The 21,604-nt window shown below is 37.7% G+C and overlaps 1 protein-coding gene across 4 annotated transcripts in view; it reads left to right on the forward strand.

Annotated features, from left to right (window-relative positions):
• TUBGCP5 (tubulin gamma complex associated protein 5) overlaps positions 1–21,323 on the forward strand; it is a 113,567-nt gene extending 92,244 nt beyond the window's left edge. For all 4 annotated transcript variants that reach the window (XM_035023898.1, XM_035023897.1, XM_035023899.1 and 1 more), the window contains exons 17-22: positions 9,480–9,564; positions 9,672–9,792; positions 10,277–10,455; positions 11,722–11,847; positions 12,464–12,552; positions 20,447–21,323. In XM_035023898.1, the coding sequence (XP_034879789.1) occupies positions 9,480–9,564; positions 9,672–9,792; positions 10,277–10,455; positions 11,722–11,847; positions 12,464–12,552; positions 20,447–20,594 (748 nt within the window). In that variant the 3' untranslated portion in view covers positions 20,595–21,323. The remainder of the gene's footprint in view (positions 1–9,479; positions 9,565–9,671; positions 9,793–10,276; positions 10,456–11,721; positions 11,848–12,463; positions 12,553–20,446) is intronic.
• The last annotated feature ends 281 nt before the right edge of the window (positions 21,324–21,604 follow it).

Genomic DNA, 21,604 nt, shown 5'->3' on the forward strand with positions numbered 1-21,604 from the left:
GTGGACACAGAGGTCTTAGAAGATATATTTGAGCAAATCATAGATGAGAGTTTCCCTAATCTGGAAGGAAACAAGCATTCGTGTCCAAGAGGCAGAGAGGACCCCTCCCAAGATCAATGAGAACAGAACCAACTGCCCAACATATACTTGTACAATTTACAAATCTTAGATCCAAGGAAACAATCTTGAAAGCGGCTAGGGGAAAGAGATTTCTTACGTACAGAGGGAGGAACATCAGTGTAACGTCAGAGTAACATCAGACCTGTCCACAGAGACCTGGCAAGCCAGAAAGGGCTGGCAAGACATATTCAGGGTACTAATCAAGAAGTACATGCAGCCAAGGATACTTTCTCCAGCAGGCTGTCATTCAGAATGGCTGGAGAGACAAGGAGCTTCCAAGACCAGCAGAAACTGAAAGAATATGTGACCACCAAGCGGGCCCTGCAAGAAATATTAAGGAGGGTTCTATAAAAGAAGAAAGACGCCAAGACTAATACAGACCAGAAATTTACAGAGACAAGGCGCCTGGGTGGCTCAGTTGGTTGAGCGACTGCCTTCGGCTCAGGTCATGATCCTGGAGTCCCGGGATCGAGTCCCGCATCGGGCTCCCTGCTCGGCAGGGAGTCTGCTTCTCCCTCTTCCACTCCCCATTTGTGTTCCCTCTCTCGCTGTGTCTTTCTCTGTCAAATAAATAAATAAAATCTTTAAAAAAAAAAAATTTACAGAGACAATCTATAGCAACAAGGTCTTAACAGACGACATGATGACAATAAAATCCTATCTTTCAATAATCACTCTCAACATGAATGCCCTAAATGCTCCCGTGAAATGGCACAGGGTTGCAGATTGGATAAAAAGACATGACCCATCCATATGCTGTCTACAAGAGACTCATTTTGAACCTAAAGATACATCCAGACTGAAAGTGAGGGGACAGAGAACCATTTTTCATGCCAACAGACCTCAAAAGAAAGCTGGGGTAACAATTCTCGTATCAGACAAATTAGATTTTAAACTAAAGTCTGTAATTAGAGACACAGAAGGACACTATATCATTCTTAAAGGGTCTATCCAACAAGAAGATCTAACAATTGTAAATATCTACACCCCCAACATGGGAGCAGCCAACTATAGAAGCCAAAATATTATATATATTATATATATTAACCAAAATAAAGAGTCATATTATAACAATACATTAATTGTAGGACACTTCAATACTCTCTCAGCAATGGACAGATCATCTAAGCAGAAAATCAAGAAGGAAACAAGAGCTTTGAATGATACATTGGACCAGATGGACCTCATAGATATTTACAGAACATTCCACCCTAAAACAACAGAATACTCATTCTTCTTGAGCACACATGGAACTTGCTCCAGAAGAGACCACATACTGGCTCACAAATCAAGTCTCAACTGATACCAAAGGACTGAGATTACCCCCTGCATATTCTCAGACCACAAATGCTTTGAAACTGGAATTCAATCACAAGAAAAAATTTGGAAGAAATTCAAACACTTGGAACTAAAGACCATCTGGCTTAAGAATGATTGGATCAACCAGGACACTGAAGAACTCAAACAATTCATGGAAACCAATGAGAACGAAAAGACATCGGTCGAAACCCTATGGCATACTGCAGAGGCGGTCCTAAGGGGGAAATACATAGCCATCCAAGCCTCACTCAAAAAAATTGAAAAATCCTGAATACACAAATTAACTTTACACCTTAAAGAGCTGGAGAAAGAACAATAAATAAAGCCTAAGCCAAGCAGGAGAAGAGAAATAATTAAGATCAGAGCAGAGATCAATGAATTAGAAACCAGAAATACAGTAGATCAGATCAACGAAGCTAGAAGCTGGTTCTATGAAAGAATTAATGAGTCGATAAATCACTGGCCAGACTTATCCAAAAGGAAAGGAAAATGACCCAAATTAATAAAATTATGAATGAAGGGGGAGAGATCACGACTAACACCAAGGAAATAGAAACAATTATTATCAACAACTGCATGGCAATAAATTAAGCAACCTGGAAGAAATGGATACCTTCCTGGAAACCTATAAACTGCCAAGACTGAAACAGGAAGAAATTGACAACCTGAATAGGCCAATAACCAGTGACAAAATTGAAGCAGTGATCAAAAAACCTCCCAAAAAACAAGAGTCCAGGGCCTGATAGATTCCCAGGGGAATTCTACTAAACATTTAAAGAAGAGATAACACATATTCTACTGAAGCTGCTTCAAAAAATAGAAACAGAAGGAAAACTTCCAAACTCATTCTATGAGGCCAGCATTACCTTGATCCCCAAATCAGGCAAAGACCTCATCTAAAAGGAGAATTACAGGCCAATATCCCTGATGAATTTGGATGCCAAAATTCTCAACAAGATCGTAGCCAATAGGATCAACAGTACATTAAAAGGATTATCCATCACGACCAGGTGGGATTTATCCTTGGGATGCAAGGGTGGTTCAACATTCTCAAATCAATCAATGTGACAGAACACATTAATAAGAGAAGAGACAAGAACCACATGGTCCTCTCAATTGATGCAGAAAAAGCATTTGACAAAATACAGCATCCTTTCCTGATTAAAACTCTTCAGAGTATAGGGATAGAGGGAACATTCCTCAAGGTCATAAAATCCATCTACGAAAAGCCCACAGCGAATATCATCCTCAATGGGGAAAAGCTGAGAGCCTTTCCCTTAAGATCAGGAACATGACAAGGATGCCTATGGCCACTGTTGTTCAACATAGTACTGGAAGACCTAGCAACAGCAATCAGACCACAAAAAGAAATAAAAGGTATTCAAATTGGCAAAGAAGAAGTCAAACTCTCTCTCTTCACAGAGGACATGATACTTAATATGGAAAATCCAAAAGACTCCACCCCCAAATACTAGAATTCATATAGCAATTCAGTAATGTGGTAGGATACAAAATCAATGCACAGAAATCAGTTGCTTTCCTCTACACTGACAATGTAACTGCAGAAAGAAATATTAAAGAATCGATTCCATTTACAATAGCACCGAAAACCATAAGATACCTAGGAATAAACCTAACCAAAGAGGTAAAAGATCTATACTCTAGAAACTACAGAACACTTATGAAAGAAATTAAAGAAGACAGAAAAAGATAGAAAAGCATTCCATGCTCATGGATCGGAAGAATAAACATTGTTAAAATGTGTATTCTGTCGAGAGCGATCTATACTTTCAACACCATCGCGATCAAAATACCAATGGCATTTTTCAAAGTGCTGGAACAAACAATCCTAAAATTTGTATGGAACCAGAAAAGCCCGAATCATCAAGGAAATGTTGAAAAAGAAAAATAAAGCTGGGGGCATCACGTTGCCCGATTTCAAGCTATATTACAAAGCTGTGATCACCACGACAGCATGGTACTGGCACAAAAACAGACACATAGGCCAGCGGAACAGAATAGAGACTCCAGATATGGACCATCAACTCTATGGTCAACTAATCTTCAACAAAGTAGGAAAAAATATGCAATGGAAAAAAGACAGTCTCTTCAATAAATGGTGCTGGGGAAATTAGCTGTATACAGAAGAATGAAACTAGACCATTCTCTTTCACCATACACAAAGATAAACTCAAAATGGATGAAAGACCTCAGTGTGAGACAGGAATCCATCAAAATCCTAGAGGAGAACATAGGTAGTAACCTTTTCGACATCGGTCATAGCAATTCTTTCAAGACATCTCCAAAGGCAAGGGAAACAAAAACAAAACAACTTTTGGGACTTCAAGGTAAAAATCTTCTTCACAGCAAAGGAAACAGCCAACAAAAGTAAGCGGCAACACGCAGAATTGAAGAAGATATTTGCAAATGACACTACAGATAAAAGGCTGGTATCCAAGATCTATAAAGAACTTCTCAAGCTCAACACCCAAAAAACAAGTCAAAAAATGGACAGAAGACATGAACAGACACTTCTCCAAAGAAGACATAAAAATGGCTAACAGACACATGAAAAAAAATGTTCAACATCATCAGCCATCAGGGAAATTCATATCAAAACCACATTGAGATACCACATTACACCAGTTAGAATGGCAAAAATGGACAAGGCAAGAAACAATAAATGTTGGAGAGGTTGTAGAGAAAAGGGAACCCTCTTACACTGTTAGTGGGAATGAAAGTTGGTACACCCACTTTGGAAAACAGTGTGTAGGTTCCTCAAAAAGTTAAAGATAGAGCTACCCTATGACCCAGCAATTACACTACTTGGTATTTACCCCAAAGACACAGATGTAGTGAAAAGAAGGGCCATATGCACCCCAATGTCCATAGCAGCAATCTCCACAATATCCAAACTGGAAGGAGCCCAGATGCCCTTCTACAGATGAATGGATAAAGAAGAGGTGGTCCATATATACAACAGAATATTACTCAGCCATCAGAAAGGATGAATACCCAACATTTGCATCAACATGGATAGGACTGGAGGAGATTATGCTAAGTGAAATAAGCCAAAGAAAGAAAGACAATTATATGGTTTCATTTATTTGTGGAACATGAGGAATAGCATGGAGGACATTAGGAGAAGGAAGGGAAAAATGAAAGGGAGGAAATCGGAGTGGGAGACAAACTATGAGAGACTATGGACTCTGAGAAACAAACTGAGGGTTTTAGCGGGGGAAAGGAGTGGGGGGATGGGTTATCCCAGTGATGGGTATTAAGGAGGGCAGATATTGCAATGAGCACTGGGTATTATTCGAAAACTGAATCATGGAACACTGCATCAACAACTAATGATGTAGTGTATGGTGACTGACATAACATAACTAACAAATCTTTTAAAAAAAATAGTAGTCATAATAATGAACATGATATGCCAGACAAAGCATTCTTTTCCTCACAGCCATGCCAGGTTACCAAGCTACTACTTAGTAGATTATTTTAATTCCTTTGATTTTTATGTCATTCTTTTTTATTACCTTTAATTCCTCCATAAAAACAGAATTTTTATCAATTATGTGATTAGTAAAAGCAGAATAACAGCTGGGTTCTTTCCATAAGAAGAAATTGGTGCCTAGCAACCCCAGGAGGGAGCCAGGGAAAGTTGTTTATCACCACCAGCAGAAATTCATGAATTTGTTATATTTAATGTCACGGTCTATTACGATTTTTCTTTTTTTTATTGCTCAGACTCGCATTTTTACCCAGAGGGTACCACTTCATATGACCCTAGTAATCTCAGAGAGTGTCCTTACTCTCAGGACTACTCAGATGTACAGGCTTGTCCTGTGCACCTCCTGCTTTAGGCTTGTGCACCTTTCCCAGGAGCGCTGGTCCCATGTATTTCGTGACTTAAAAAGCCCTTTATCTGCGTGCCAGAGTATTCATCAGTATTGGATTGTCAGTACTTCTGGGCTTTCTCAGTGGACAGAGAAATGAAATATGTAGGAAGAATAAATCAGAATTTCATATTGATATTTCTAATTTATATTAAAGATTAGTTTTCACTTCTTTGATTTTCCTTTGTATTTCTTCTCTTGAGTACTTATTAACAGACTGACATGACTAATGGTTTTTTTATTCTATAATAAATAGTAGTTCCAGGGGCGCCTGGGTGGCTCAGTTGGTTAAGCGGCTGCCTTCGGCTCAGGTCATGATCCTGGAATCCTGGGATCGAGCCCCATGTTGGGCTCCCTGCTCAGCGGGGAGTCTGCTTCTCCCTCTCCCTCTGCCTGCTTCTCTGCCTACTTGTGCTATCTATCTGTCAAATAAATAAATAAAATCTTTAATAAATAAATAAATAAATAGTAGTTCCAAAGTGACAATAATAGCAACAAGCCCAGAGAGTTTAAATTACTGTTTGTGATTGTTTTCTCTTCCTATACTATCAAATCATCAGAATACTCTATTTCAAAGTCACTTGGAATAATCCTCAATGTGATTATGCCACCAACTTAATGTAGGGTCAAGTTCATTTTTTTTAGTTTTCTACTTTTAGGAACTGCTTTTTTTTTCTTGATTCAAGTTTGTTTCTTAATTATATAAACAGCTGTATATTTCTTAAGTTAAAATCAATGGTACAGTGGTACTTCTAGGGAGATCTGTCTTCTGTTCCTGCTCCCTTTCCTTTAGGCAACCGTTGCATGTTGTACAAAAGGTAGCATGCATTGCCTACTCTGGCATTTGGTTTATTTTTCTTATGTTACTAATGTATCTCACACCCACTCCATTTATACGCTAGAGAGCTGGTCCTTACTCCTTTACAGTTGACTGGCTTTCCACTGTATTCTTTCAATCAGTTGTCCTGTTGGTGGGCATTTGGGTTTCTGTTCTTCTGCCATGCATATCTGCAATGACTAACTAGTCTTGTACCTCTCACTTCATATTTTTGCCAGTGTAATTTTGGAATATATTCCTATAATGGGATTGCTGGGTAAAAAGGTAAATGTATGTCTAATTCTGCTAGCTGTTCCCAAATTTCTCTTCATATGGCCTGTATTCTTTCTTTTTTTAAAAGATTTTATTTATTTATTTGAGACAGAATGAGATAGAGAGAGCATGAGAGGGAGGAGGGTCAGAGGGAGAAGCAGACTCCTTGCCGAGCAGGGAGCCCGATGCGGGACTCGATCCCGGGACTCCAGGATCATGACCTGAGCCGAAGGCAGTCGCTTAACCGACTGAGCCACCCAGGCACCTGCCTGTATTCTTTCTGATTCCCACCAGCAATGTGTAGAGTGGCTTTCTCCACAGCCTCACCAATGGAATATGTTGTCAGACTTTTGGAATTTTGCCAGTCTGATGAGAAACAGTATCTCAGTATAGTTTTCATTTACATTTTTCTAATTATGTTCCATATGTTTATTTTTGAAATTTTTTATTGTGAACTATCCATATATTTTGCCACCATTTCTGTTAGTATCAGGTTATTGGTCTCTTATTCTCCATTTTTAGAAGCTATTTATATTATATACATTTCCCAATTCGACATTTGTCTTTTCATTCTGCTTATGGTATAATAATTTTTTGTTTTGTCATGTAGATTTTTTTAGTTTTACAATTTATCAATCTTTTACTACTTTTAGATTTTGAGTTAAGAAAGTTTTACTTTTTCCCAGCTTACAAAGAAATTCACCCATCTTTTATCCTAATACTTGAATAGGTATTTTTACATTTAGATATTGATCTATTTGGAACTTATCCAGCTAAAAAAGAAATAGATCTAGTTTTATCTTTTTCCAAATGACTAATTGGTTTCCATCACTTCTTTAAAAAAACAATCCATCTTTCCTGCATTTATTTGACATACCCCTTTATCATTAAGTTTTCATATGTACTTGAGTATCTTTCTAGATTTTCCATTCTATTTCCCTGTTCTGTTTATTCATGTGCTAGTAACATCCTGTTTTAATAATAGGGCTTTCCTGGCTATTCTTGTTTATTTGTCCAAATGTACTTTATTGTCAACTTGTCTAGCTCCACCAAAACAAAAACTTTGATGGTATTTTTATTGAGATTGCATTCTATTCATAGATTAATTCAGGAGAAATGAGCCACCCCCAGGGACCCCTTCTGCTGTGACTTCCATATGTTCTAAGCAGCTCTCTGCCTCCTCAGGCTTTCTGAGTCTGGCCCTCGAGTCTCCCTCTCAATTCCAGCATCAGTGCCAGTGCTGCTCCCCTGCCCTGACCATTATCCCTGCCTTAACAACCCTCCCATATCCCTGCTACTCTTTTTGTAATCTCTCTGTGGGCCTCTTGCTTCCCACCTGCCTTTGGCACAGCTTCTCGCTCTACTGCCTCAGTCAGCACTCCTGCCTTGGACAGTTCCAGTCCCTGTTAATGGCTTCAGTGACCTGTAGATCAGTACCTTTAGCCTAGGTGCCTACATAGCCAGCAGCTTGTAACTACACTCAAATGTCATGTATCCAAAACTGAGCTCATTGTCTCATCCCAAACAATCTTTTGTCTCTTCTAGTTGAGCACCATTGTTCATCCTGGCACCCAAAGGCAGTGTGGCTCATCCTAGATTCCTTCCTCTGTCCTAGCTCCTACACCTCCCTGGTTGTTCAGTTCTGCCTCCTAGATAACGTTTCCCCTTACCTCTCAGTGCTCACCCAAGAGCTCCTCTCTGACACCTCCTGACTGTCTCTGTGTCTCAGCTTCACTCCCTTCCATTGGACCCCGACAGGGCCACCAGAGTGACTACAGTGATATCAGCAACTCCCTCCACCAGTTGTGTTCAGGCTCCTCATAACAGATGGGCTGAGCTCCTTCTCATGAGAGGGCAAGTTTTACTACCTGGTTCATTTCCCAGCCTCAATTCTAGTACGTGTACACATACAGACGCATAATGTTCTCTCTCCTACCACACTTTCCATTTCAGGAATTTGGAATATTTCTGGTTTGCTGAAGAGCTGTACTCTCCCTGCTTCATAGCTTCCTCCAGTTAGGTGCTCTTCCATTTGCATGGCCTGGCAGTGGTCTGCTCTCCTACAAAGTCCTGCTTGGCCTGGATTAGTGCAGCACCTTGTGTCTGCTCTGGGATTTTCTCTGGGCTATGAGCCCCTAGACGGGGAGAAGTGATTGACTTTCTTTCACCTGCTTGGCATGATGACTGACAAATAAGGTATTCAGTAAGTGCCTGCTAAGTATTCAGTGGATGCACATAATTTACAGGCTAAAAAAAAATTCTGACTAATGCCTGTGACATGGAATGAATTGGCTAATTTATAAGTCACACACTGCTTTCCATCTCTGGTTGTAAGGCTGCCTCCCCACCTCTGTGTTACACTTAAACCTTACATGGTCTGCATCCTGGTTTCATCACTTGATGCCTCTGTGATTGTGGGAGAGTTACATCATTTCCCAGTCCACTGACAGGACTACTCTGAGGGTTAAATGAGTAAGGGCAGTTAAGTGTCCATGTGGTGCCTGGTGCAAGAACATTTCCATGCACATTTGTTGCTTTTTTCTATTGAGAGTCACATTCAAACCAGTGTTAAGAAAGAGTGGGTGAAGCAGTGTGTATACACCTTTGCTTTAGAAGCAGACCCCACTGCTATTGATGGACTTGCACACACACTCTCCAGGGCAAAGAGAGCAGTCTCCCTCCACTGCCCTCAGCAGAGGGTCTATCTTCTGAGCCTGTTGCCTGAATTTTATCAGAATTAAGCAGCCAGCCTATTACCATTATATCTTCTTCCCTGGCTTCTACTTTTTTTCTAACTTACTACATATAAGTGTCTCTTTTCTTTCATAGCTAAACCCATTATTTAAAAATTTTACCCTCTTACTTGTAAAACCAAATTCCTATTCTGGAATATATGCTACAAAACCTTTATCGAAATATTTGCATTCCCTTTATGAAATATGTCTTCCTTAAAATATGATGTAAATGTTAAAATGCTAATGGTTTTTTAAAGAGTATTTTTATTTGAGCATAGTATTTTCACAAACTAAAACTGAAATTTCTTTATCTAGTCTGTCTATATCTTATGAAAATGTTGACACAACCAAGAAGAAACTCCCTGTTCATATCTTAGATGGTCTGACCCTGAGCTATAAGGTATGTGCTGATACATTTTTTAAGAACATTGTTTTCTATTAAAATTACAACATGCAAGTAATACGTAGGTTACTTTCTACTCTAATTTTCTATTTTTGTTTTCATAGATCCCATGGCCTGTGGATATTGTTATAAGTTTGGAATGTCAAAAAATTTATAATCAGGTGTTCCTTCTCTTACTGCAAATAAAGTGGGCAAAATATAGTCTGGATGTTTTACTATTTGGTGGTAAGATTTGTTTTCAACAGATAAATTATAATTGAATTTTAGCCCTGAACTAAAGAAGTGGCTGATCTTTGGTCATTTTTATGTATACACAAGTGGCCAAATAACAAGTATTTATAGCAAAAGTTTTACAGTTGTCAAAATTAACTTCCCTGAATGAAATACCAGGGAATTGTACTGCAGTCAGTCTGAAATATAACAGCTTGATGAGGAATTTAGCCAGAATAAATATTCTTAAATTATGCAAAAAAAAAATTTCATGACAAAGTATTTGGACTTGGCATTTATGTTTTAATGGTGGTGATAAGGGGAACTTTTCACCGCTTTACCTTCCAGAGACACTGAAGGCAGGGTCCCTAATGTGCCTCCTGTAGAGTGACCTTTGCAGGTTGATAACCACATCAGAAGTCCCACCCCTGTACAGTGGCACGGGTGGGATTTGAGTAGATGTTCTTCCCACCGACTCTGCTCTTTCAATCTTATACAGAACTAGCTAATACTGCTGGAAAACCACAACTCAGAGAAGGACTTTTATGTGAACAAGACACAACTGCTCAGTTTGGACCGCAAAAGGAACCAATAAGACAGCAGATTCATCGTATGTTCCTCTTGAGAGTAAAGCTCATGCACTTTGTGAACAGCTTACACAACTACATCATGACCAGGGTTTGTGTCTGGATTACTTCTGATATATTTATAAGAGCCCACAAAATACTTGTAGACTATAAATGTGAAAATAGCACATATAAAATATTTGATCATAAATATTGGCAGTGGGGGGAAATGTTTTTTTAAACATGCCAGAGCACGTGTATCCAGAGACTCCTGTCCCTCCTGTCCAGCAGCCTCTTGGGATGGGCGTACCCAGAGCTCCTCTTCTGGAATTGCCTTCAGAACTTGCAGTATAGACTTTTAAACTTTATCAGTGGTGACAGATCTGTCCCTGGAAAATGGCTTCAAATTTTCATAACAGCCAAAAATCTGCCAGGCTAGTGTGATGTGTAAGGAGGAAGATGCAGCCAGATTATATATTTTTTCTTAGAAACAAGAAGCAACTCATTATGAAGTAAATGAAACTGCTTTTCTTACACATCTTAAAACCAGATCTAGAGGAAGTCTGGAAGAGGAGTTCAGATATTTGAACAATAGCAGTATTCTTGGAAGACAGTACTCATTTGGGATTTAAAATGGTTGCTTTAAAAAAAAAAAACTCATTTGTATACAAGTTCTAAAACTCATTTTATTTGGAAGAAGTGAGCCTTTAAAGCCTGTGTTTTAGACATGATGCATATGGCAGTCACAACTTTTTTGTGACTCAGGTAAATTAAATAAAAGTGTTGGTGTCAGTATCCAAACATAGTTACAGAGCCTGTATTCTGTCTGTGGCTTTAATCTCCAGGTCAGTTTTGTGAAAGAAGCCATATGGCTGAGGTGCTTTCTGCTTACAATGCATTGGCTTTCAGAGGCAGCCTTAAACCCTTAATTATTAAGAGTAAATGGTAGGAAGTTAAGTTTTTGCTTGTTTCTTGCTTTCTAGTTAAAGTATGTCTATGCTCCTTTTAAAGAAAGATCATTATAAAAACATTGGAACTTATAAAAACGTATAAGTTCAATTTACCTGGTAATTAAAAAAAAAAAAACAATGCATTTTGTATGTGATTTGATGTACTTGCCCCTCCCCATCAGGAACAGTCTGTTGGTCCAAAGTAAGGCATTCATTTACTGTGCAAATGGATTTCCTAAAGAACTGGTCCCACCATTATTCTAGGATAAGAATGTCAGCCTTTAAAGCAGGTACTTTGTAAATTTTACAGACGTAATTACTGAAGAAGGAATTTGAGAGGAGTAGAAGAGGTTGGTAAAAAGTTTTGTGTCTAGCATTCAAGTCCTCAAAGAAGTCTGCTGATTAAACTTTTCATCTTTCTCTTCAAGATTCTTCACAGTACAGGGCTGGAGTTCCAACATCAAGTCGAGGAAGCCAAAGATTTAGATCAGTTGATTAAGATTCATTACAGATACTTGTCAACCATCCATGATCGATGTTTGCTGAGAGAAAAGGTATGTGAGATGTCATCTGCAGATTTGGCCACTGAAGCAGGAGTGAAGCTGGCCAAGGGAGGTTGTTTCTCTACTTCTAGATTTTATACTTACTAAGCAAAATATTCTATAGGGAATGACCAAATCAAATAAAGTTACAAATTTGTGCCATATTACTAGAAATTATATCTAAGAGAAATAGATGAGAACTATATTATGATCGTCTGCACCCTGTACTGCACTGGGATTCAATTGGAAAATTATGTCTGCAGTTGTGGAATAATAGTGCTTTAGTCAGGAAGTGCATCCAGCTTAGAATATATGGGATTAAGTCGATTTACAGCCATTGGATTACTTCCTCCCTTTTGTTGGTGAATTCAAATAACCATCTTTGGAAATGGTGACTTGCTCTGTTGGTCAGACTTTGCTGCTAATACTCCCTATATCACAGTGCATTAGATGGGTGGCCTGATTCCAAGTGCCCTTATTCACAGCCTAGCACCTTTCCATATATATTGAAGGCTGTCATTGCATTGATGAACTTTTTTGTGACTCAGGTAGATTAAATAAAAGTGTTGGTGTCAGTGTCCAAACATAGTTACAGAGCCTGTATTCTGTCTGTGGCTTTAATCTCCAGGTCAGTTTTGTGAAAGAAGCCATCATGAAGGTATTGAATTTGGCTCTCATGTTTGCAGATGGTTGGCAAGCAGGTCTGGGGGCATGGCAGTAAGTATGTAGCTTGTGGAACCTCTGCATTGTGACCATTTCAGCTTCCCTTTTAAAACTGGCTTTATGAATGACTACTTTTCTGTGAGGGCTCACTGAAGAGTGGGGGGCACAAACTTTCAGCTCTGGGCTAGAGAGTGGGGCGCCGCCATTTTCATCCTCCCCCCCCCATCCCCCCATTGGTACTGAAAGCCATCAGGGAGCAAAACAGCACCACAAAGTGGAATCCAGAGCCACTAACACTGAGTTTAGCCCCCTAACAAGGAAGGTGCAATTTCACCACCACAAGGGCACCAGACACTCAGCGCAACAGGCCCCTCCCCCAGAAGACCAGCAGGAACAACCAACGAGCACCAAATTTACCTATCATACAGAACTGCAAAACTTTGGCTCTTGGGGAAAACAGTATATAGCATTTGCGGTTGTTTTATTATTCTTTGGTCTTTCAGTTTTATTTTTTCTCTATTTTTTCAATTTTTTAAAATTTTTATATATATATTATATATATATTTGCTTTCTATTCGTTGTATATTTTATATACTTTATTTTATATGTATGTATATATATACACACATATGTTTTCCTTTCTTTCCTATTTTGAAATCTAGTTTCTTTTAACAAAATAAACCCAGAATCTAGTATTTTGTTTCGTTCAGTTCATTGTGGTTTGATTTTTTTATTTTGTCTTGATTTTGTTTTCTTCTGGTTTGTTTTGTTATTTTTTTCTGCTGTTCCTGTTGGTATTGTTGTCTTTTCTCTTTTTTCTATTCTTTTCTGGACATAATGACCAGATGGAGAAATTCACCATGAAAGAAAGAACAGGGGGTAGCACTCAATGCCAGGGATTTAAATATGGATACAACTAAGATGTCTGAACTAGAATTTAAAGTGATTATAAAGATACTGCCTGGGCTTGAAAAAACCACAGAAGACACTACAAAATCCCTTACTGGAGAAATAAAAACTAAAATCTAATCAGGACAAAATAAAAAATGATATTACTGAGTTGCAGTCAAAAATGGAGGCTCTAACGAGGATGAATGAGGCAGGGGAGAGAGTCAGTGATATAGGAGACAAAATGATGGAAAATAAGCTGAAAAGAGAGAAAGACAACTACTGGATCACAAAGGAAGACTGCAAGAAATTAGCGATTCCATAAAGCAAAATAATATCTGGATAATAGGGGTCCCAGAAAATGAAGAGAGAGAGGAGCAGAAGATTTATTTGAACAAATTATAGATGAGAACTTCCCTAATCTGGGGAAGGAAACAAACATTCAAATCCAGAAGCACAGAGAGCCCCACCCTCAAAATCAATAAAAATAGGTCAACCCCTCGACATATAATAGTGAAGCCTGCAAATTTCAGAAATAGAGAATCCTGAAAGCCACTCAGGACAAGAGGTCCTGAACCTCCAAGGGTAGAAACATAAGGCTGGCAGCAAACCTGGCCACAGAGACCTGGCAGTCCAGAAAGGACTGGCATGATATATTGAAGGTGCTAAATGGGAAAAATATACTGCCAAGAATACTTTATCCAGCAAGGCTGTCATTCAGAATAGAAGGAAAAATAAAGAGTTTCCAGGAAAACAAAAACCAAAGGAATTTTTGAACCAGCCCTGCAAGAAATATTAAAGGGAATCCTTTGAGCAAAGAGAGAGCCCAAAAGTAATGAAGACCAAAAAGTAACAGGCAATCTACAGGAACAGTGACTTTACAAGTAATACAATGACACTAAATTCATATCTTTCAATAATTACTCTGAATGTAAATGGGCTAAATGCTCCAATCAAAAGACAGAGGATATCAGAATGTATTAAGAAAAAAAAAAAGACCCATCAATATGCTACTTAAAAGACACTGATTTTAGATCCAGCAACACCTACAGATTGAAAGTGAGGGGGTGGAGAACCATTTATCATGCTAATGGGCATCAAAAAAAGCCAGAGTAGTCATCCCTAGACAAACTAGATTTTAAATCCAAGACTGTAATAAGAGATTAAGAAGGACACTATATCATAATTAAAGGGTCTATCCAACAGGAAGATGGAACAGTTGTAAATATTTATGCCCCTAACATGGGAGCAGCCAAACATATAAACCAATTAATAACAAAATTAAAGAAACACATTGATAATAATATAATAGTACCCCACTCATAGCAATGGGCAGATCATCTAAGCAGAAGATCAACAAGGAAACAAGGAATTTGAAAGACATAATGGACCAATGGACTTCACAGATATATTCAGAGCATTTCATCCTAAAGCAACAGAATACACATTCATCTCAGGTACACATGGAACATTCTCCAGAATAGATCACATACTGGGTCACAAATCAGGTCTCAGCTGGTACCAAAATATAGATTATGCCATGCCTATTTCAGACCACAATGCTTTAAAACTTGAATTCAATCACAAAAGAAAATTTGGAAGGAACACAAACACTTGGAGGTTAAAAGCATCCTACTAAGGAATGAATGGGTCAACCAGGAAATTAAAGAATTTAAAAAACACGTGGAAGGGAATGAAAATGAAAATATGACAGTTCAAAACCCTTGAGATACAGCAAAGCTGATTATAAGAGGGAAGTATATAGCAAGAAGTATATAGCAATACAAGCCTTCCTTGGGAAGCAAGGAAAGTCTCAAATACAGAACTTAACCTTAAACCTAAAAGAGCTGGGAAAAGAACAGCAAATAAAGCCTAAATCCAGCAGGAGATGAGAAATAATAAAGATTAGAGCAGAAATCAATGACCTAGGGAAAAAAAAAAAAAAAAGAACAGATAATGAAACTAGTAGCTGGTGCTTTGAAATAATTAATAAGATCAATAAACCCCTAGTCAGATTATCAAAAAGAAAAGAGAAAGGACCCAAATCAATAAAATCATGAATGAAAGAGGAGAAATCAGAACCAACACCGAAAAAATAGAAACAATTATAAGAGAATATTATGAACAACTATATGGCAACAAATTGGGCCATCTGAAAGAAATGGGTCCATTCCCAGAAACTTGTAAACTACCAAAACTAAAACAGGAAAAATAGAAAACCTGAACAGACCCATAAACAGCAAAGAAATTGAAGCAGTAATCAAAAATCTCCCAACAAACAAGAGTCTGGGGCCAGATGGCCTCCCAGCAGAATTCTACCAAACATTTAAAGAATTAATACCTATTCTTCTGAAGCTGTTTGAAAGAAATAGAAATAGAAGGAAAACTTCCAAACTCACTCTATGAGGTCAGCATTACCTTGATCCCAAAACCAAAGACCCCACCAAAAACGAGAATTACAGACCAAATCTCTGATGATGATGGATGCAAAACTTCTCACCAAGATACTAGCTAATAGGATCCAACAATACATTAAAAAGATTATTCACCAGGACAAAGTGGGATTTATTCCTGGGCTGCAGGGGTTGTTCAACATCGCAAATCAATCAAGGTGATAGACCACAATAATAAAAGAAAGGACAAGAACCATATGATCCTCTCAATTGATGCAGAAAAAGCATTTGACAAAGTACAACATCCTTTTTTGATAAAAACCCCCAAAAAGTAGGGATAGAGGAGATGGAACATTTCTCAACATACAAAGGACCCATCAAATATCATCCTCAAGGGGGAAAAACTGAGAGCTTTTCCCCTAGGGTCAGGAACACGACAGGGATGTCCATTCTCACCACTCTTCAACATAATACTAGAAATCCTAGCAACAGCAATCAGACAACAAAAAGAAATAAAAAGCATCCAGTCAGCAAAGAAGTCAAACTTTAATTCATTACAGATGACATGATAATCTATGTTGAAAACCTGAAAGACTCCACCCAGAAACCACTAGGACTCATACAGAAATTCAGCAAAGTGGCAGGATATGAAATCAATGTACAGAAGTCAGTTGCATTTCTATACACCAACAATGAGACAGAAGAAAGAGAAATCAAGGAATCCATCCCATTTACAATAGCACCAAAACCATCAGATACCTAGGAATAAACCTAACCAAAGAGGTAAAGGATCTGTACTCTGAAAACTATAGAACACTTATGAAAGAAATGGAAAAACATTCCATGCTCATGGGTTGGAAGGACAAATTTTGTTAAAATTTCTGTGCTACCCAGAGCAATCTACACATTCAGTGCAATCCCTATCAAAATACCACCAGCATTTTTCACAGAGCTGGAACAAACAGTCCTAAAGTTCGTATGGAACCTAGGAAAGACTCTGATAGCCAAAGGAATGTTGAAAAAGAAAGCCAAAGCTGGAGGCATCACAATTCCGGACTCCACACTGTATTACAGACTGTAATCATCAAGACAGTATGGTACTTGCACAAAAACAGACAAATAGATCAATGGAACAGAACAGAGAACCCAGAAATGTACCCTCAACTGTATGGTCAACTAATCATCAACAAAGCAGGAAAGACTATCCAATGGGAAAAAGACAGTCTCTTCAACAAATGGTGTTGGGAGTATTGGACAGCCACATGCAGAAGAATGAAACTGGACCACTTTCTTACACCATACACAAAAATAAACTCAAAATGGATGAAAGACCTAAATGTGAGACAGGAATCCATTAAAATCCTAGAGGAGAACACAGGCAGCAACCTCTTTGCCCTCAGCCACAGCAACTTCTTGCAAAACACGTCTCCAAAGGCAAGGAAAACAAAAGTAAAAATGAACTATTGGGACTTCATCAAAATACAAAGCTTCTGCACAGCAAAGGAAACAGTCGACAAAACTAAAGGCAGCCTATGGAATGGGAGAAGATATTCACAAATGACATCAGATAAAGAGCTAGTATCCAAACTCTATAAAGAACTTATCAGGACGCCTGGGTGGCTGTCAGTTAAGCATCTGCCTTCAGCTCAGATCATGATCCCAGGGTCCTGGGATGGAGTCCCACATCAGGCTCCTTGCTCAGCAGGGAGCCTGCTTCTCCCTCTGCCTGATCCCCCTGCTTGTGCTCTCTCTCTCTTTCCTGACAAATAAATAAAATCTTATTTAAAAAAAAAAGAACTTATCAAACTCAACACCCAAAAAACAATCCAGTCAAGAAATGGGCAGAAGACATGAACAGCCTTTCTCCAAAGAAGACATACAAATCGCCAACAGACAGAGGAAAAAATGCTCAACATCACTCAGCATCAGGGAACTACAAATTAAAACCACAATGAGATACCACCTCACGCCAGGCAGAATGGCTAAAATTAACAACTCAGGAAAGAACAGATACTGGCAAGAATGTGGAGAAAGGGGAACACTTACATTGTTGGTGGGAGTGCAAACCGGTGCAGACACTGGAAAACAGTATGGAGGTTCCTCAAAACGTTAAAATAGAGCTACTCTATGACCCAGCAATTGCACCACTACATATTTATCCATAGGGTACAAACATAGTGATTCGAAGGGGCACATGCACCCCAGTGTTTATGGCAGCAGTGTCCACAATAGCCAAAATATGGAAATAGCCCAGATGGCCAATGACATGAATGAGTAAAGAAGATGTGGCATATGTATGTATGTGTTTACACACACGCACACACACACACAGTGGTATATTACTCAGCCATCAAAAAGAATGAAATCTTGCCATTTGCAATGACATGTGGATGGAACTAGAGGGGATTATGCTAAGTGAAATAAGTCAGTCAAAGACAAATACCATATGATTTCACTCACATGTGGAATTTAAGAAACAAAACAGATGAACATAGGGGAAGGGAAGGAAAATCAAATAAGAGGAAAACAGAGAGGGAGGCAACCCATAAGAAACTCTTAACTATAGGGAACAAACTGAGGGTTGCTGGAGGGGAGGTGGGTTTAGGGATGGGGTAACTGGGTGATGGGCATTAAGGAAAGCACTTGAAGGAGAGCAGTGAGTGTTATATGCAATTGAAGAATTACCAGTTCTACCACAGAAACTAATAATACAGGATATGTTAATTAAATTCAATTTAAATTAAAAAAAATTTTAAACTGGCTTTATTCTCAAAACCCTTTTTTGTAAAGTATATTCTGGGAGCCTTTTTGCATCTTGGCAATATCACTTATATTAAGGGAAGAGTTAAAATTTTTCACTTTAATAGGCAGCATTAAAAGTGTGCCGTTCTTTTATGAGTTGTAAAACAAGAAGAAATACCTGAAAATTTTAATTGGAACAAGTAAATATTCTTAGATTGCGTTCATGTTTACCTGTATAGGTTTTGTTAATTATGAACACTTTCAAACATACACACAAGTAGAACTGCATAACAAACTCTTGGTGCCCACCCCTATTCATAACTTGCTGAATTATTTTAAGGCAAATTCTGGATGTCTCAGTAGACTGTTGTCCAGAATCATGTAGAAAGACAGATGCTGTGAAGTCAGAGGACAGTTTTGGAACCAGGAGCTTGCTCTTCATATCTAGAATACCATCCTGTACTGTTAACCTGAAGGTACAGTTTAGTAGTTTGATCTTGTCTTGTTCATAAAATTAATGTAATGCTAATGCCTCTGTTACTTCCCTAAAATAAAAGTGCAAGTCTGATTGACCAGACTGTTAGAATAATAGCTTGTACTTGTCAGTAAGGAGGTGAGAATTCATGATAGTGCTAATCAAAATTAGAATCTTAATCTATGGCTGTATCAGAATACTCTGAATGAAGATACTAAGTGTAGTTTAGAATTCTTAATGGCAGTATGAAAATAAAAGTCTTACTTGCTTTGTTAGGGCTGTCTCAAAGTATGTAAAGCACATTTTTCTTTCAATATCACTGTGAGGTGGAGGAGAAAATAATAACACTGCTGCATATGCTTGCCTAAAATTGAGTTGTTTCAGTTTCTTCAACAAGTAAATTGTGAGAAAAATAACAGGGAGTGAGGAGGACTTCAGAAGCATTATCAGCCATTATAATTTATGGAATTTAATTGATCCTGAATCAGACTTACAGCAGAAGAGTGAAAATTTTCAAAAGCAACATGAATTTTGAACACTGCTTATTTGATAATATTAAAAAATCACTGTTAAATATTTTCAAGCAAATAGTGTTGTGGCTATGTTTTAAAAGGAGTCTTTATCTTTAATATATACACACTGAAATATTTATGACAGAAGGGCTATGATGTCTCAAATTAGCTTCTAAATATGGTGGGGCTGGGCTGTGCACAGGGCCTCATGGCTGTAGATGACTGCTGAAGCTGGATGTGGGTGTGTGAGGGTCCTCTGTGCTCTCTCCTATGTATGTTCCATATTGCCCATAATAAAGTTTTTATTTTTTTAGGATTTTATTTATATATAACTTATTTTATTTAAATTCAATTAGGTAACATATAGTGTATCATTTGTTTTAGATGTAGAGTTCAATAATTCATCAGTTGCATACAACACCCAGTGCTCATTACACAAGTGCCCTCCTTAATGCCCATCACCCAGTTACCCCATCCCCCCACCCATCTCCCCTCCAGCAACCCTCAATTTGTTCCCTATAGTTAAGAGTCTCTTACAATTTGTCTCCCTCTCTGATTTCTTCTTATTTGATTTTTCCCTCTCATTTCTTAATAATTTTAAAATGTAAGGTTTTATATCTTTAATGTATTCTTTGTTTCAAAAAGAAGATATACAAATAAAAAATACAGAAATATGTAGTGGAAAAGGGAACATCCCCAGTCATCCCAGCTTTGGAACTCAGTATCATCCAAAAAGAGCAGTTTTATATCCTAATGACTTTTTCCCTCAAATATTTGGAAAGCTTGTATTTTAAAGTGGGGCAGGAAATTTTATATTTCATAATCTTTAGACTTAGGACATTAAACTGAAGTACATTTGAAATTACTCCAAATATATTTTGTAGCCTACCCATTAACCCTTTATATACTTATTAATTGAAATGTACTTTCTTTCCTAGAATGGAATCTATAGAGAAAATGGAGTCTGATTTTAAAAACTGCCATATGTTTCTTGTAACCGTTTTAAACAAAGCTGTCTGCAGAGGATCCTTTCCCCATTGTGAGTATACCATGTTAAATTATTACAGCTTTTATATTTTCTTGTAGCTAAGTCTACTGTTACTGTTTTGGTACTAATCTCATGAAGAATTAGAATTTTTCACCATTTCAAACCTAGAAAATCCTTCAGCAGTTGTGCCATACTTTGACTTGCTTTTTCAGAATTACAATGTGGTGAGTGAATATCAGATGTAAAACACTGAGACTAAAGATACTGCTTTTTAGTATATGATTTGTTACACCAGTGGATTTCTAGAACTATTATTAAATAAAGCAGATGGCAGAATAGATCTCAGTCATTCTTCACTATTCTTCACTATTATGTGTAGCTTTTGTAAAAGATAAGCATTATTTGGGGGGTTATTTATTTATTTATTTATTTATTTATTTATTTATGCAATTTCAAAAACTCCTGTACCCCTGTACATGTGTAACAGTTCAAAATACCATGTGAGGCAGACAGGTCTGTGGATTGAGTCACAGGGAGAAGATTTTTTTTAAGTGTGCAGGGTTAATCTCTTCCCTTTTTCTGCATATTCTAATTGTGATGTACTAATTAAGAATATCTGAACATTTTGAAAAACACTATGTTAGAAATGTGTTAGAGGAAACATTGACTTATTTGTCCATTTTTGCATTGGATGATTGTTATGCGAATAGGATCCATTCATAGGTTAGAACATAGCATTTTGTTACGAACTGACTCCAGATTCTAAGACATAGGGGACAGCTGTGATTTGTTCAGTGAAATGCCAGATGTTTTGTTTTCAACATTAATCTGAAATACAAAATAAATCCTACTTTTTCAATTTGTATTTAATCAATTATCATTTTTATTTACATTTAAAATAATTAAAAATTGGAAAGTCATTAAATACTTTCAGTTCTGAAATAATTGAAGCCTTATTTTCAAATATTTAAACCTATTTTTTAACCTTATTTTTATTCTTTCCACAGTGGAATCTCTCGCACTGTCACTCATGGCTGGCATGGAACAAAGTTAAATATCTTTAATGTAGTAAATACCCAAGATTTGATCTTTATACATAAATAATTCC

Source organism: Mirounga leonina, unplaced genomic scaffold (genome assembly GCF_011800145.1).
Source record: "Mirounga leonina isolate KUSES-001 unplaced genomic scaffold, KU_Mleo_1.0 Mir_178, whole genome shotgun sequence".
NCBI classification, from domain to species: Eukaryota; Metazoa; Chordata; class Mammalia; order Carnivora; family Phocidae; genus Mirounga; species Mirounga leonina.